We start from the raw sequence: 16,438 nt of genomic DNA, 5'->3' as shown, positions 1-16,438 counted from the left end.
ATCCGCAATTTGTGGGTCCGCAACACACCACGGACGTGTGAATGGAGCCTAAGTATGGCCTTTTTCAGTCATATGTGTTATTTTTTTTATCCACTGGAATGATTTTTTACTAAAATACTGTTTTCTGTGAAGTCAAGCATTATATGGCCAATAAACTGTCAACATCGCCCGGTAGGGAACCATAAGTTCGTGGCCCCTAACCACAAGAGAAGTTTTATTCCGGCGAGTGTCCCCATCTCAGCAGGGGATCCAGTTCCAGTAAATGCTGCCCTATGCCACTTACTTGGCCTTGACTGACAGCTTCACTAATCTGCCACATCACTGGATGTGGCTGCAAAATCTCATGCATGCGTTGTGCCCTCCTGGGATGGCACATGTGCAGTGGTATCCATGCAAAGACTCCTCAGTTCTGGTATACAACAGTGAGGACTTTGTCCACTGCAGGGAGACTACAGCACACACGCCAGCCCAAATGGCACATGCGTTGGATTTTGCGGCTGAATACAGTGACATCATAGATTAGTAAAGCCGCCAGTCAAGGCCAAGGGGCAGTTTAAGGAGGTTTATACTCAGGAGAACCAGAGGACTTGCCAAACTTGGTGCCACCCTCAGAGTACTTTCCAAAGCAGTTTCATTAAAGAGAATTTCTCAGCAATAAAAAAAAGAAAAAAACGAGATTTTTGTATAACTTACCAGTAAAATCTCTTTCTCGCTCTTTCCTTGGGGGACACAGAAGACCTTGGGTATAGCTCATCTCCATAGGAGGCGTGACACTAAGTGAAAGCTGTTAAGCCCCTCCTCCACAGCTATACCCTCAGCCTGGAGAGAAAGGCAGCCAGTTGCGTGTCCAAGCAGTGAGAAAAGGCAAAGTCCAACAAGGAACCAACAAGCCAACTACCCAACGGGTAACACAAACTCGGAAACCGTGTAGAGAAAAACAACGAATGGGTGGGTGCTGTGTCCCCCAAGGAAAGAGCGAGAAAGAGATTTTACTGGTAAGTTATACAAAAATCTCGTTTTCTCGCCCAGTTTCCTTGGGGGACACAGAAGACCTTGGGACGTTCAAAAGCAGTCCAAAAGGGGAGGGACCACAGCTCCAAGGCGAAGCACCCGAAGGCATCAAGGAACAGCCGCCTGCAGACCCAGGCGGACCAAGGCAGCATACGCCGAAGCCAGAGTATGCACCCTGTAGAACTCTGTAAAGCGTGCAAGGAAGACCTGTGGCCGCCTTGCTCAAATGCATGGCCGAAGCCCAAAGCCTCCGGCCCAGGAGGCACCGACCGCTCTGGTGAAATGAACGGTGACAGTAAAGGCAGAATCCTGCCCTCGGTGCGGTAACCTCAGCAATAGCCAATCTGATAAAGCGGAGGAAAACCACCCTGGAGTCCGTCAACTCTAAGCGCGGACCTCCAGGAAACCCAAGAGACCGAACGTCGACAAGAGTCGGAGATCTCCAAGTAAAAACTGCAAGGCCCAAACAACGTCCAAATTGGTGAAGTGTTGAAGCGAAAGGCAAACACCACCTTCAGAAGGAAGGAACGGGATGTAGAACAGCCCTGTCCTGGGAAAAGACAGAAGGCTCAGAACAAAAAGGGGGCCATTCAGGCACCCGTCAGAGACACGACTGATACGGAAACACAACCGTACAGGACAGGAGGGGTAGAGAGAACTTCTGTAACGGCTCCAAGGACAAGATTGGAGCGCCGAGAACTCAGTATGTAGTTCCCAGGGCGGTACCGAAGGACAGTACAGAGGAACCAAAGAGCCATTTCGAGTAAGAAGGTCTTGACAGGCCCAGAGGGCTGGGGAACGCTGGAAGAGGAAGAACAGCGCTGACACTGATACCTCAAGTAAAGGAATCCCAGTCCCAGGTCCAGGCCGGACTGGAAAAAAGACTGAACCATGGGGAGAGAAAAGTCAGAGTGGGGAATGCACAGCTTCCCACAGAACCCCAGATAAAAAAACCATAAGTCTTACGACAGATCCTGGACGAAATACAGCCAGGAGCGGGCAGTAGCGAACCCGCTGGAGTCGCCTGGCAAGCGGGCGAAAAACCAATGTGATCAGGCGCAGACCAGTAACACGGGCAGAAGTTGGCAAACTGGTCCCGTCGGCCCCCGAGCAACGTTGACCCGTATCCACCCGAGTGGGGGAGCAGAAGGACAGACGGAAAGGAACCAAAAGGGTCCGCCCAGCATCCGCCAGATGCCAGGACAAGACAGGCTATAGTCCATGCTGATGTAGCCATGTTCTACAGTCCCGGTGTAGGAGATCAAAGGACAATCTGGACCGAAAGGTAGTCCCCCCAAGTTACCGAGAAGGTAAGTCTACAGCAGGACCATTGTCTTAGAATGGACCACACAATCTGCACTCAGCGGGAGGACAGAACGCGGTAGACTCGATAAATCGGCACAGCTAATACAGCCAGTGTGAACAAGGGAGACAGTACGAGGCCAAAAGGAACACCGGAACCATCCACATGACAACCATGCTCTCCCCAGAGGGGAGGACAGTGAAGGAACAACCTCTGAAGTCTGGCGGGACAGAAGCCACATCAGAGTGATCTGTACCGAGCGGGGGCCAAACAGAGCCGGCGAGATAAGGTAGTCGAGACAGAGGCCGGCATAACACCCTCCAACCGAACGGAGGAGTGGGCAACAGGGAAGCCATAGGACAGCTCAAAAGCAGAACCCTGCTACACTGTGAGATGCCCGGTTCACCGCCTCGCAGAAGGAGAATACCCTGAAGAACCCAAGGCGGAGGTCCACGGACCTGGGTAATCGAGCACCCAAGAGAATTTGGGTGACCTTCCCGAGAAAAGCGGCCCGCACCTGGTAGCAGATCAGACTGTAGCGTAGAGGCGCCAAGAGGAAGGACTCATACCACACTACATCCGAAGAGGAGGAAATTGCAGCAGGCAAGGGAACCGCAGTCCTGCCAGAGCCAACGAAGAATTCGAGGGGCGCTCCAGACAACCGCACTCTCGACCATGTGACCACTAGCGCAGGGAAGCAATACCGCGGAAGGACGAATGGGCACGCATCTAGGAACCACGAACATTCCCTGGGATGAAGGGCCAACTAAATGAATGAGTACCACCCAGCTCCGTGCAGCAGAGAGCAAGTAGAGCCCGTCCGGGTCAGGTGGACAGAATGAACTCCTTAGAGACGAGTGCAAGGTTTGTGGCAGGCATCGTATCCCAAGAAAACAAAAGTATGCCGCAGGAAGTAGATGAGGCATACGTACGAGCAGCCCGTAAGCAGTGAGAAGGCCAACCCACCTACAGGAGGAGAAGGCATACACGGCCCAAACAACGCACAAGAACGTCCGCTCACTGCAAAAGGTTAATTTAGCGAGAAAGGGGGGCTCGCCACAGAGTGCCACGGCATGTACGGAATTGCAAAGTGCAACCTGAAAGGGAGTTATGCACAAGCCTAGTATAGCATGCGATGGAACGCAAGCAGTCCGCCCCGAAAAGGGGGGAAATTGTATCTGGCAAACTGCAGTCGGCAAGAGTGCAAAGGCAGGTCCCAAAAGGGAGTGATGCCTAAGGCCGTACCTACTTCAGAGAAGCAGGACATACCCTATAATCCAGCATGAACGCAGGAGGTCCACCTAATGAAAGGGGAACATGCACAGGGTTATCCTAGCATTAAGTGAGTGTGCAATAATACACCCAACACTGATTTAGCGAGAGTGCAACTACTCTGCCAATGAAGGGGGACATGTACAAGTCCAGCACAGTCATACAAGGACAGCCGTGAATCTCATGAGCGTGCCAAATTCTGCCCATGGAATGAGGGGTGGCCACGCACAAGGCCAGCACCGTATCCAATGGGAGTGCAAGCGTTCCACCCATGTTAGAGGGCAATGCTCATGGCCAGCAAGGTATCCGGAGAGAGTGTAGCATGCCGCCCAGAAAAAAAGGGGGGGGTAATGCACATGGCCAGCATCTCATCCAGGGAGAGTGCGTGCACCCGCCATATATGGGAGTCATACACATGGCCAGCACCGTACTGGTGAGAGACAAACACAGTCAGTGAGAATGTGTGTATGTCACCTGAGGAAGGAAGGCATGCCCATGGCAGGCAGCGAATCCAGCGAGAGTGCGTACACCGCCCACGGAAGAGGGGTCATGCATATGGCCGAAAGCGGATCCAGCGAGAGTGCAAGCACCCCGCCATGTATGGGGTACATGCACATGGCCAGCAACGTACCTGCGAGAAAACAACCACAGACGGAGGGATGTATGTATGCTGCCTGAGTCATGCCTATGGCCGGCAGCGAAACCAGTGAGAGTGCAGCATAGCAACATAGTACATAAGTACATCATAGCACATGAGAGAGAGTGCAGCGTTCTGCCTATGGAAGGGGGTCGTGCACATAGCCAGTACCGTATCCGGTGAGAGTGCAGTATTCCGCCTAAAAAGGGGGGTCATGCACATGATCGGCAACAGATCCAGTGAGAGTGTAGCGTTCCGCCTAAGAAGGGGGTCACGCACATGGCCGACAGCGAATCCAGTGAGAGCGCTGCGTTCCGCCCATGGAAGGGGGTCACGCACATGGCCGGCAGTGAAACCAGTGAGAGTGCAGCGTTCCGCCTAGAGAAGGGGGTCACGTACATGGCCGACAGCGAATCCAGTGAGAACGCTGCGTTCCGCCCATGGAAGGGGGTCACGCACATGGCCGGCAGCAAATCCATAGAGAGTGCAGCATTCCGCCTATGGAAGGGGGTCATGCACATGGCCAGCACCGTATCCGGTGAAGGTGCAGTATTCCGCCTAAAAGGGGGTCATGCACCTGGCCAGCCGGCAGCCAGGGAGAGTGCAGTATCCCGCCTAGGAGGGGGGGGATGCACATGGCAGGCACCATAACTGGAGAGATGATGAATGCTGCCTACGGAAGGGCCGCATGCACTTGGCCAGCGCCGTATCCTGGAAGAGGGCAGGAAAACCGCCTAAAAGGGGAAATGCCCTAGCACCTACGCAGGTTGGGAGCGCAACACTATGCCACCTGTGGAAAGAGGGCATGCAGACATGCAGCACTACTGATGAGGCTGCAGCGTCCTGCGCAGTCCAATAGAAATCTGTTATTATTTTTTATTTTCATTATTTTTATTTTATTTTTTATTAAAAACACAGCTTCTCTGAGGCTAAAGGGGGGCCACCTATAGGGGCACAGATAGTCAGGAAAAGGGGGGCCAGCCATACAGGCCCATTGGGAGCCGGCCTGTACCCAAAGGGTTAACATGGATCCGGCCTGGAGGGCGGCGCTGCGATCCCCTGGGGGCGGAGGAACCTCCCGGCGGGAAGAATTCGCGCCTGGAGAAGTTCCCGCCCCCTCCACCAGAGGCCGGAATTTTGCGGCCTAGTAGGCCGTGAAGCCGGGCACCAACGGTCAGCCGGGGCCTGCTGGGCATAGACGTCAAGCCCAAAGCCGGCCGCGGGAGCCCACCCCGCCGGCCGGAGTGTCAGGGGCTCGGAATGGCGGCTTGCCGGCCGCGGGAGCCCACCCCGCCGGCCGGAAGAGTCAGGGGCTCGGAATGGCGGCTTGCCGGCCGCGGGAGCCCACCCCGCTGGCCGGAAGAGTCAGGGGCTCGGAATGGTGGCCTAGCAGGCCGCGGAGCCTGGGCTAAGATTTTGCGGCGCCCGGCCGCACCGGACTACCAATGTCGGCCGGAGGCGAGGCCTTACTCCACAGCCGTCAGGAGCCTCAGGCCTTGAGCAACACTCCGGTAGGAGATGCCTGTGCTGATTTCCACCCATGTTAGTTGCCGCTTCTGTAGCTGGCTGTGGAGACAGCCACTGGCTGCATGTCTATGGGAGCCAGACAGGGGGAGGCAGAAGGAAATTGCCGCTCTGCGGCACCCCAGGGGCCAGCATAGATCCAGCAGGGGACTAGAGGCCCAGTATGGGGGTCAGGCACGCAGGAGACCAGGGTGGGGGGGGTGGGGGACGTAGGGCTGGAGAAGCCTCTTTCTTACCACAGCCGTCTTCACCCTCGGTCCATTCCAGCAGGGTCGCCCCTTCAGCTACTGGCACCGTAGTGGCAGGACGCTGGAAGAGGGACTTGGCGTGCGGGCGACCCTTGCGCTGGCGGGATGTAGGGGAGCTGGGCTGCCCTGATCCACCTTGCCTTCTGTGGGGGAGGCAGCAGTGCGGGTGACCGGCACTGGCGCAGCTCAACCCCGGGAGAACAGAGAGGTCTAGTGCGACTCTGTTATCCCTGATGATCTGGAACAAAAAGAAAAGAAAAAAGTAAAAATCTAAAATTGAAACAAGGAGAAACCAGCCCTGCAGAGCAGGGAGTGTCTTGCCTCCTTGGACACTAAGCAAAAAACTGGCTGCCTTTCTCTCCAGGCTGAGGGTATAGCTGTGGAGGAGGGGCTTAACAGCTTTCACTTAGTGTCACGCCTCCTATGGAGATGAGCTATACCCAAGGTCTTCTGTGTCCCCCAAGGAAACTGGGCGAGAAAGTGTGCTTTACATGTCTTTAAAGGGGATGTGTCACCAGAAAATGACCTATTGCTTAAATCACATTTTATGTTACATATATTATTAAAGAATTTTGGTGAGTTTTTTATTTATTTTACACGTTACTATTTATATCAGGGGTGGGAAACCTTGTTGCCGCCGAGGGTCATTTGCATATTTGTAACATCTTTCGGGGACCATACAAAATTCTCAACTTAAAAATTTGACGCCTATATTTGGTCAAACATATAAGTGACTTAGGCTACTTTCACACTTGCAGCAGAGTGATCCGGCAATCTGCATGCAAACGGAAAAAAAATATATATAGAAACGTATGACAAACGGACAGACGGATCCGTTCTTGCAATGCATTTGTAGACGGATCCGGATCCGTCTCACAAATGCATTGCAAGAACGGATCAGTCTGTCCGTTTGTCATACGTTTCTATATATTTTTTTCCACATTTTTAAGGGTCTGCGCATGCAGGACGGATCCGGCATTGCGGTATTTTTAATGCCGGATCCTGCACTAATACATTCCTATGGAAAAAAAATGCATTCAGGCAAGTGTTCAGTTTTTTTGGCCAGAGATAAAACCACAGCATGCTGCAGTATTATCTCTGTCCTCAATAGTCAAAAAAGATTGAACTGAAGACATTCTGATGCATCCTGAAACTGATCAGTTATTTTCCGGTATAGAGCCCCTAGGACGGAACTCTATACCGGAAAAGGAAAAACGCTAGTGTGAAAGTACCCTTAGGCCCCTTTCACACGGGCGAGTATTCCGCGCGGATGCGATGCGTGAGGTGAACGCATTGCACCCGCACTGAATACCGACCCATTCATTTCTATGGGGCTGTTCACATGAGCGGTGATTTTCACGCATCACTTGTGCGTTGCGTGAAAATCGCAGCATGTTCTATATTCTGCGTTTTTCATGCAACGCAGGCCCCATAGAAGTGAATGGGGTTGCGTGAAAATCGCAAGCATCCGCAAGCAAGTGCGGATGCGGTGCGATTTTCACGCATGGTTGCTAGGTGTGACTGTCTATTCACTGTATTATTTTCCCTTATAACATGGTTATAAGGGAAAATAATAGCATTCTGAATACAGAATGCTTAGTAGGTGATCAATTGAGGGTTAAAATAAAATAAAAAAATTAACTCACCTTCTCCTCTTGTTCGTGTAGTTCCCGGTTTCTTCTTTACTTCTTAAAAGATGAACTATCGGCTAGGACCTGTGGTGACGTCAGATCACATGCTCCAATCACATGGTCCATCACCACGGTGATGGACCATGTGATGGGAGCATGTGATCTGACGTCACCAAAGGTCCTTTAGCCCACAGCTCATCATTAAAGAAGTAAAGAAGAAATCGTGAACTACACGAAGAAGAGGAGAAGGTGAGTTAATTTTTAAAAAAAAATTTTTAACCCTCAATTGATCACTTACTAAGCATTCTGTATTCAGAATGCTATTATTTTCCCTTATAACCATGTTATAAAGGAAAATAATACAATCTACAGAACACCAATCCCAAGCCTGAACTTCTGTGAAGAAGTTCGGGTTTGGGTACCAAACATGCGTGATTTTTCTTTGTAATGCGTTTTGCACTCGCGCGGGAAAATCGTGGGTGTTCCCGCAACGCACCCGCACATTTTCCCGCAACGCCCGTGTGAAAGAGGCCTTAGGGGTAAGTTACTGAAATTGTGCTTCAATAAAAAAAAATATATATATATAGAGCACTATTTTTGCAGCACAAAATGGCGCCTGCACTATATATATATTACAAATAGTACAGGCACCATTTTGACCACATATAGCAGTCAAATTTTTAAGTTGAGAATGTATAAAAAAATATATATATATTTAGTTCTTTTTTTGGCATTAATGGCAGCCAAGCTAAACCCAGGGGAGTCCAGAGAGAGGTTCACCCAGCTTTCACTCTCCTTTCCACTGTCCCTGCCTATGTCTTCGCAACTGTCTCTGCCCCTTTCTCAGCCTCAGATCTGCCCCCCATCTCCATCAGCCTCCTATCAGACCCCCCAGCCTACATCAGCCCCCATCAAACCCCCCAGCCTACATCAGCCCCCATCAAACCCCCCAGCCTACATCAGCCCCCATCAAACCCCCCAGCCTACATCAGCCCCCATCAAACCCCCCAGCCTACATCAGCCCCCATCAAACCCCCCAGCCTACATCAGCCCCCATCAAACCCCCCAAGCCTCAGACCCCCCCAGCCTCAGATCAGACCCCCCCAGCCTCAGATCAGACCCCCCCAGCCTCAGATCAGACCCCCCCAGCCTCAGATCAGACCCCCCCAGCCTCAGATCAGACCCCCCCAGCCTCAGATCAGACCCCCAATAGGCCCCCAGCCTCAGATCAGACCGCCCCAGCCTCAGATCAGAACCCCAATAGGCCCCCAGCCTCAGATCAGACCCCTCCAGCCTCAGATCAGACCCCCCCAGCCTCAGATCAGACCCCCAATAGGCCCCCAGCCTCAGATCAGACCCCCCCAGCCTCAGATCAGATCAGCCCCCATCAGACCCCCCAGGCTCAGATCAGACCCCCCAGCCTCATATTAGACCCCCATCAGACCCTTCCCACACTCAGATTGGGCCCAATCAGACATTTAAAATAAACAAAAAAATAAACTTACCTATCCAGCTCCGGATGGCGCTGCCACTTGGCTGATTCACTTACCCACTCTGGTCTTCTTCCTGCCGAGCTGTACTTTGACCTGACAGCGCACAGCGTCAAGTCATAGTGCGCGTCTACGTGCACTACATCCTGACACTGTACGTGTCAGGAGACAGAGCGGGGCCGAAAGAAGACCAGGGAAGGGGAGTACAGCTAGCAATGCGCTAGTGCATGCAGCATGCTAATGACCGCTTCCATAATCGAAGCAGTAATTAGCATTTTTACGATATGTTCTGGCAGGGGGCCACATGAAATGGTCGCGCAGGCCACATACGGCCCTCAGGTTCCCCACCCCTGATCTATATTATAAAAAATTATACAATCCTGCAATTTTCACATGGGCCACTATGCCTAATAATAGGTCATGATTTACTGCTCTGAGCAGGTAACTTTTCAGTAGCCATTATCATTATCACCAAAGGCATAATTACAATGACAAGTAACACTTCTATATAGATAACACAGGATCAACCATTCATAATAGGCAATATCACAGCTTATCTACTTTTTCCTGACCTCTGCACAGACCATGTCTAGAAAACTATGCCCTTGTAGCTGCTCTAAAAACACAGGAAGTCTTAACATACATTAGGCCAAGTGGCCAGTTAGAAAACTGCAGGACTTTATGATTTTTTTTTTTTTTTAATATAGTGACATGAAAAATTATAAAGAAAATCACAAAAAATTTAAAAATATGTCCAACCTAAAAAATATTGTTTAAACAATAGATCATTTTTTTGATTACTTATTTCCCTTAAGTGCCCTATATAGCAGTATTAATGGTTTAATACCCATATATAACCTGACAGACTCCCTTTACAAGGGGTATTCCGGTTACATTAAGTTAGACACAGGATAGGGGATAACCATTAGATAGGTTGGGGGTCCCAGCGGTAGAATCACAAGAATAGAGGGCCCTGTACCCTTTGAAATGAAGGTAACGGCCGGGTCGGGCATGTGTGTGGCTGCTCTATTATTCATTACTATCGAAATTCCAGAGACAGCAGAGTGCTGCACTCGGCTATCTTCGGAACTTCAATAGAAATGAATGGAGCAGCCAAACACATGCCCGACCAGCCGCTTTGCTAATTTCAGGGGGCTTCAAGCGGTACAGGGCCCCCGTTCTTGTCATCAGTAGAAATCTCAACGGTAGGACCCCCATCAATCTAATAGCTATTCCCTATCCTGCATATGGGTGATAACTTAATGTAACCGTAATACCCCTTTAACAGCCTAAATAACAACACTCAACTGAAGGAGTGAACTGAAGAATCTAACACACTGCACCCAAAACTCCCTCAGTAGACAACAATTTCCATCTACCTAGAAAAGCACTAGTGACCACTCTTGTGGGATATTAATTCTGGTTCATAAACACTATAATATATATGAACACCCTGAGGATTCTTAGCACTTACCTGACTTTGGGAACCATCATGCGGTGCTGTACCATTAGTGTATGGCAGATTGAGGCCATAAGAGTGAAGACCTCCTCGCTAGCAGAATCTCTCCAGACCATGTTGAGCAAGGTGTTCGTTTGCTGTTTGGTGTCTAGTTTCTTTAGGCACTCCTCTGTGATATATTGCACAGACAACTTGCCATCACCCTGTGCAAAAGAGTATATAAAATTAAGCCTTGACTGTTATATTTGCTTTCTAATTTATTCAGAACAATCTATGACAAAACAACGTATATTCTAATAAAAAAAATATTAGATTTCCATGAGATGTCCAAATAAAATGCAAATGTCACCTATTAAAATTATTTAGAAAAAAAAATGTTGGGTAAAAATTTTACATTTAACACTTCCATAAAAAATTTTTACTGCATATTCTACATTTTTCAAAAAAAATTGTTGGATGGTTTTCTGGATATAATTTTTTTTAAATCCATCCATATATACCAGTTCCTGTCCTGGTTCTTTAATGTCCTCTCTGAACATTTACAACAACAAAAACAACAGCCTCATTTAACATTCTTTGCCAGACCATCAGTCAGACCATGCAGGAAAGAGGGGTGGGGATCCAGATATAGCACCACCTCAGAGCAGACCCTGAAGGTGGAAATACTTATACACCGGAACTTAGGCCCAGAAAACCCTCAAAGGCCCTAGGAATGGTGGCAGGGAATGAGACTACTGGCCCTGAGGCCTAGACAACAACACACACAAGCGAACAACAAAATCCAAGACAAAATGCACTTAGCTTAAAGCAGAATGGAGGAGCAGGAGATCCAAAGGAACAACACACCAGCTCAACCAACTCAAGAAGGAAATATCAACCGCATGGTAAGCAGTGAGAGTCAGAACTAAATAGGGCCTCAGTAATGACTACAAGCTGCACCTGACAAGAGGTGTGGTCATTATCAAACACAACACTGAAAGAAGAAAACAGAGAGACTGTCAGATACCCTCACGTGGCGCCAGGGGGGGGCAGGGAGGCAATTGCCCCCCAGGCCGCCCTAAAAAAAACGGCCACTGGGCCGTCTTTAACTAAGAATTTTTTTTAATTTTTTTTTTTTCAATTCCTCAGGGCCGCACCGCCGATCACCACAGGCGGCACGGCCCTGGATGTAATTGTGGCGGGCAGTAGGAGATGAGCGCTTTGTGTAAGCGTTCATCTCCATATTCATCTGTATCGCCGTCCTCAGGACAGCGATACAGATGCCTGTGCTGCGCAGGGGAAGGAGAGGAGTCTCCCTTCCCTGTTCTTCTGATAGGCCGCAGGCACTAATGCCTGCATCTTATCAGAGGCCGGCTCAGGCGGCACGATGACGTCATTATCGCGCCGCCTGAGCCAGGCAGCACACAGCGGGGGACACAGGCCGGAAGAGGCCTGAATCGCATCGCTGCTGATGGAGGTAAGTATTAGTCTTTTTTTGTTTCTTTGCCGGGGGAGCTGGCATTATGGGGGGAGCTGACATTTCTTACAGCCCCATTTTTTTGGGGGTGGCTTTCTGGGGGCATTTATTTCTTGCCCATTTTGGAGGGGGGCACTATGGGGGTATTTCTTATTGGCACATTAAGGGGGGGCTCTAAAGGGGCTTTTTTATTATTGGCACATTATGGGGGGCACTATAGGGGAGAGCGGCACTATGGGGCATTATTTGGGGGCACTATGGGGAAGTGGGGGCTCTAAAGGGGCATTTTTTATTGGCACATTATGGGGGGCACTATGGCATCTGGTGGCACTAAGGGGGCATTTTTACTGGCACATTATGGGAGGCATTATAGGGGAGAGAGGCACTATGGGGCATTTTTGGGGGGCACTATGGGGGAGTGGAGCACTATTGGGGCATCTGGTGGCACTAAGAAGGGGCATTTTTTTACTGGCATATTATGGGGGACAATATGGGGAAAGGGGAGAGGAGCACTATGAGGGCATTTACTGGGGCACTATATAGGGGTATTTTTTACTGGCATACATTATGGGGACATTAGCTCAACTGCGGGCACTAAGCGGGGGTATTTCATGTACTGTCATATTATAGGGAGAATTATTACTACTAGGAGGCATTATGGGGAGCTTTACTACTACTGGGGGGCTATCAAGAACATGATTACTAGTATGGGCACTATAGGGGCATTATTACTAAGTGTGCTCTGGCAGAGAATTATTTCTATTGGTGGGTTTTTGGGGAGCACTGTTACTTTGGGGGGCACCCTGGCACAGTATCAGCTTAGCACAATTATTTTTGGGAGACATATCTTTATACTATTAGTGTCTGGGCGCAGTTATTTTTTAGAGCACTGTATGCCAATAATTGTTGAAGGGGGCACTATCTGTGTGGTAGTAGTATTTTCAGAGGGACTGTTTCTGCAGTATAGTATTGGGGGTGGCAGAAAAGGGTGTTGAGAAGATGTGAAGATGATGGAAATGTGGGAAACTAATGTCTGTTTATCAATCTCTGCAGAGACGGGAGATAGCTGAAAAATCATCATGGCGGTCTGGTCTGAATGGAGAAGATAAAGAAAGAGAACGTCTACAACAAAGGTGACATCACTGGATGTAAGAGGTATGGGGCGCTATGTAGGAGAGGAGATGCTCCGGCTCCTCCCCCTGCCATTTGCAGAAGGAGGATTCAGAGCTGGGCGAGGATTGCCAAAGGGGGCAGCAGGCCACGGGCGGGTGGCAGATGGTGGGAAGAACCACAGGCCTTGAGCAGGATCTGGGGAGGGAGGAGAGCGGAGGAGCTTCCTGGCTGCAGCCTGCTGTTGTCTATTGTATAATGGGAAGCAGGCAGTGCAGCCAGGACAGGCCTCCCCTCTCCATATGATGTGTAGAGACAGGCCTCAACAATAGAATTTCAGCTGTACAGTGTTTGTTGGGAGTGGCCTATTATATGTAGGAGGGGCTTTTAATAATGGAAGGGGCTAAAAATGGGCCACTTGACTGGATTTGCCCCCCAGGACTAAGGCTGCCAGCCCTTCCCTGCGTGCCGCCAGTCTCTCCGATCTTCTCACCTCTGTCATGGGAGGGACCGTGACAGTAGCCCCCCTCTACAGGTGACCTCCGGACACCCAGGGCAGACTTTATCAGGATGCGCCCTGTGAAAGCCCTTCACAAGGCGACTGGCATTAACTTTGGTCACAGGAACCAACATTCTTTCCTCTGGACTGTAACCTTTTCACTGCACGAGATACTAATGAGAGCGACGGAGAAATCATGTGTTCACTATCCTGGAGGAATTCGGCAAATCTGTGATAAAGTCCATGGACAAATGAGTCCACGGTCGGGACTGGATAGACAAGGGAAGTAGAGATCCTGAAGGCCGAGTATGCGTAACCTTGGCACGCGCATAAGTCTCACAAGCTGACACATAGCTCTCAACACATTTATGCAATTCTTGCCACCAGAATCTTGGGGAAATGAGATCAACCGTGGATATGCTCCTGGCGTGTCCCATAAAAACAGTACTGTGATGTTCTTTAAACACCTTGTGCCGAAGGAACAAACAACTTCCCTGGAGGACAAGAATCAGATGCGTCTCCCTGGGCCTCCAACACCTCTGTCTCAAGTTCAGGATAAAGGGCGAATACAACCACCCCATCAGCTAATATCGGGCCAGGATCCCCCCCCCGGGAAGCTACGCGACAAAGCATCCGCTTTGACATTCTTAACCCCAGGGCGATAGGTGACAACAAAACTAAATCTGGTAAAAAACAACGACCATCTGGCCTGCCTTGGGTTCAGACGTTTAGCCGACTCCAGATAGGCCAGATGGGATGAATCGCTCCTTCCAACCAATGACACCATTCCTCAAAAGCTAACTTAATGGTCAGCACTTCGCTATTACCCACGTCATAATTTCTTTCAGCAGTAGAGTTTTGTAGAGAAAAAAGCACATGAGCGCCATTTGCTAGGAGAAGGACCCTGCGACAAGACTGCTCCAACCCCTACCTCGGATGTGTCAACTTCCACAATGAATGGCTGTGACACATCAGGTTGCACCAGTATAGGAGCAGAAGCAAAACATTCCTTCACAGCTGAAAAGGCATATAATGCCTCATCAGATCCGACTGAGTAATCCTCACCTTTCTTAGTCATATCTGTTAATGGTTTAACCACAGTCGAGTAATTCAAGATAAATTTACGGTAGTAGTTGGTGAACCCAAAAAAAAATAAAAAAATCGCATGAGTTCTTTCAGATTTTCAAGTCGATCCCAGTCCAACACAGCACAGACTTTTTCCAGATCCATATGAAAACCCGAAGATGAGAGTAGGTAACCCAGTATTTGCACTCCCGGAACCGCAAATACACACTTCTCTATCTTAGCATACAATTTACTCTCTCTTAGAATCTGAAAGACTTGTCTCACGTGATCCTGATGCTTCTCCATGTCGGGGGAATAAATTAAAATATCATCCAGTTACACCACCACAAACCTGCCCACCATTTGATGAAAGACGTCATTGATGAAATGTTGAAAAACAGCAGAAGCATTGGTCAACCCAAAAGGCATGACCAAATTCTCAAAATGACCTTCAGGGGTATTAAAGGCCGTCTTAGAGAACTTAGAGAACACCTTGGCACCGACAATCTGATTGAACAAATCTGGGATCAAAGGAAGAGGTTAGGGATCAAGTACTGTAGTGCGATTAAGCTCACGAAAGTCCAAACATGGCCTAAGGGTTCTGTCCTTTTTTTTTACAAAGAAGAACCCTGCAGCCACTGGTGATTTGGATGGTCTAATATGACCTTTAGCCAAGCTCTCTGTGATATTTTCTCGCATTGCTACTCTTTCGGGTTCAGAAAGATTATACAACCAAGACTTGGGCAATCTAGCTCCATGAATAAGGTTAACGGGGCAATCATACTCCCGATGTGGAGGTAACTCCTGGTCTCCACTTTCAGAGAATACATCAGAAAAATCCAAAATAAAAGAAGGTTCAATTTTAGTGGTTACAACAGAAAGTGACGTGCTAAGACAGTTGTCTATGCAAAAATCACTCCAATCAAGAATCTGTCTCGCTTGCCAATCGATAGTAGGGTTATGTTTGGATAACCACGGTAAACCTAGCACCAGAGGAGCAGGCAGACCCTCCAGCACAAAACATGAAATGGATTCTTGAATCTCCCACCTTTAGGCGAATGTCCTGCACAATTTGTAACAAATACTTTTGTGAGAGTGGAGCAGAATCAATCGCAAACACCGAAATATTTTTGTCTAATGCGCTTGTTGTCAAACCATGCATACAGACGAATTGACCATCCACTAGGTTAACCCCTGCCCCACTGTCAATACTTCAATTCCCACAGTTTTGGAGTCTAGCGCCACCTTGGCAGGCAGGAGAAATCGGGTACTACCGGTAAATGACAAAAGTACATTCTCAGATTCCCCACCCACACTACCAAGAGTGAGAAGAGGACTAAACACATTAGTTTTCTCTCTCTCTTTTTCTACTTGACGTTTAACATAAGGACATACGTTAACAAAATGTCCCCCTTTACCACAGAAAAAGCACAGTCTTTTCTTAACCCTAACGTTTTTATCACCAGGTCCAGGAGTGACTTCTCCCAACTGCTTTGGCTCATCATCAGACATGAGCTCAGGTGCCTCCCTACCCAAAGTGTCGGAAGAGGCCGCTTTCCCATATGATAGGTTCCTCTCGCTCGGGACGCACTTAGATCTCTTCCTCAAGCGTCTAACCCTTGACAGAATTGACTATGAAGGGCTGGGTCATTCCACTCAGTATCAGTTGCCCATCTCCTAAATTCAGAGCAATAGGACTCCGCAGAACGCTCGCCTTGCCGTAAGCCACGCAA

At 49.3% G+C, this 16,438-nt stretch overlaps 1 protein-coding gene across 1 annotated transcript in view; it reads right to left on the bottom strand.

Moving 5' to 3' along the window:
- The window catches only part of UBE3C (ubiquitin protein ligase E3C), a 162,466-nt gene that overhangs the window by 99,319 nt on the left and 46,709 nt on the right, over positions 1 to 16,438 (bottom strand). The window contains exon 11 of the mRNA XM_040434193.1: positions 10,591 to 10,778. Within this exon, the coding sequence (XP_040290127.1) occupies positions 10,591 to 10,778 (188 nt within the window). The remainder of the gene's footprint in view (positions 1 to 10,590; positions 10,779 to 16,438) is intronic.

Source organism: Bufo bufo, chromosome 5, assembly GCF_905171765.1.
Source record: "Bufo bufo chromosome 5, aBufBuf1.1, whole genome shotgun sequence".
NCBI lineage: Eukaryota > Metazoa > Chordata > Amphibia > Anura > Bufonidae > Bufo > Bufo bufo.
This window is presented reverse-complemented; position numbering and strand designations above follow the sequence as displayed.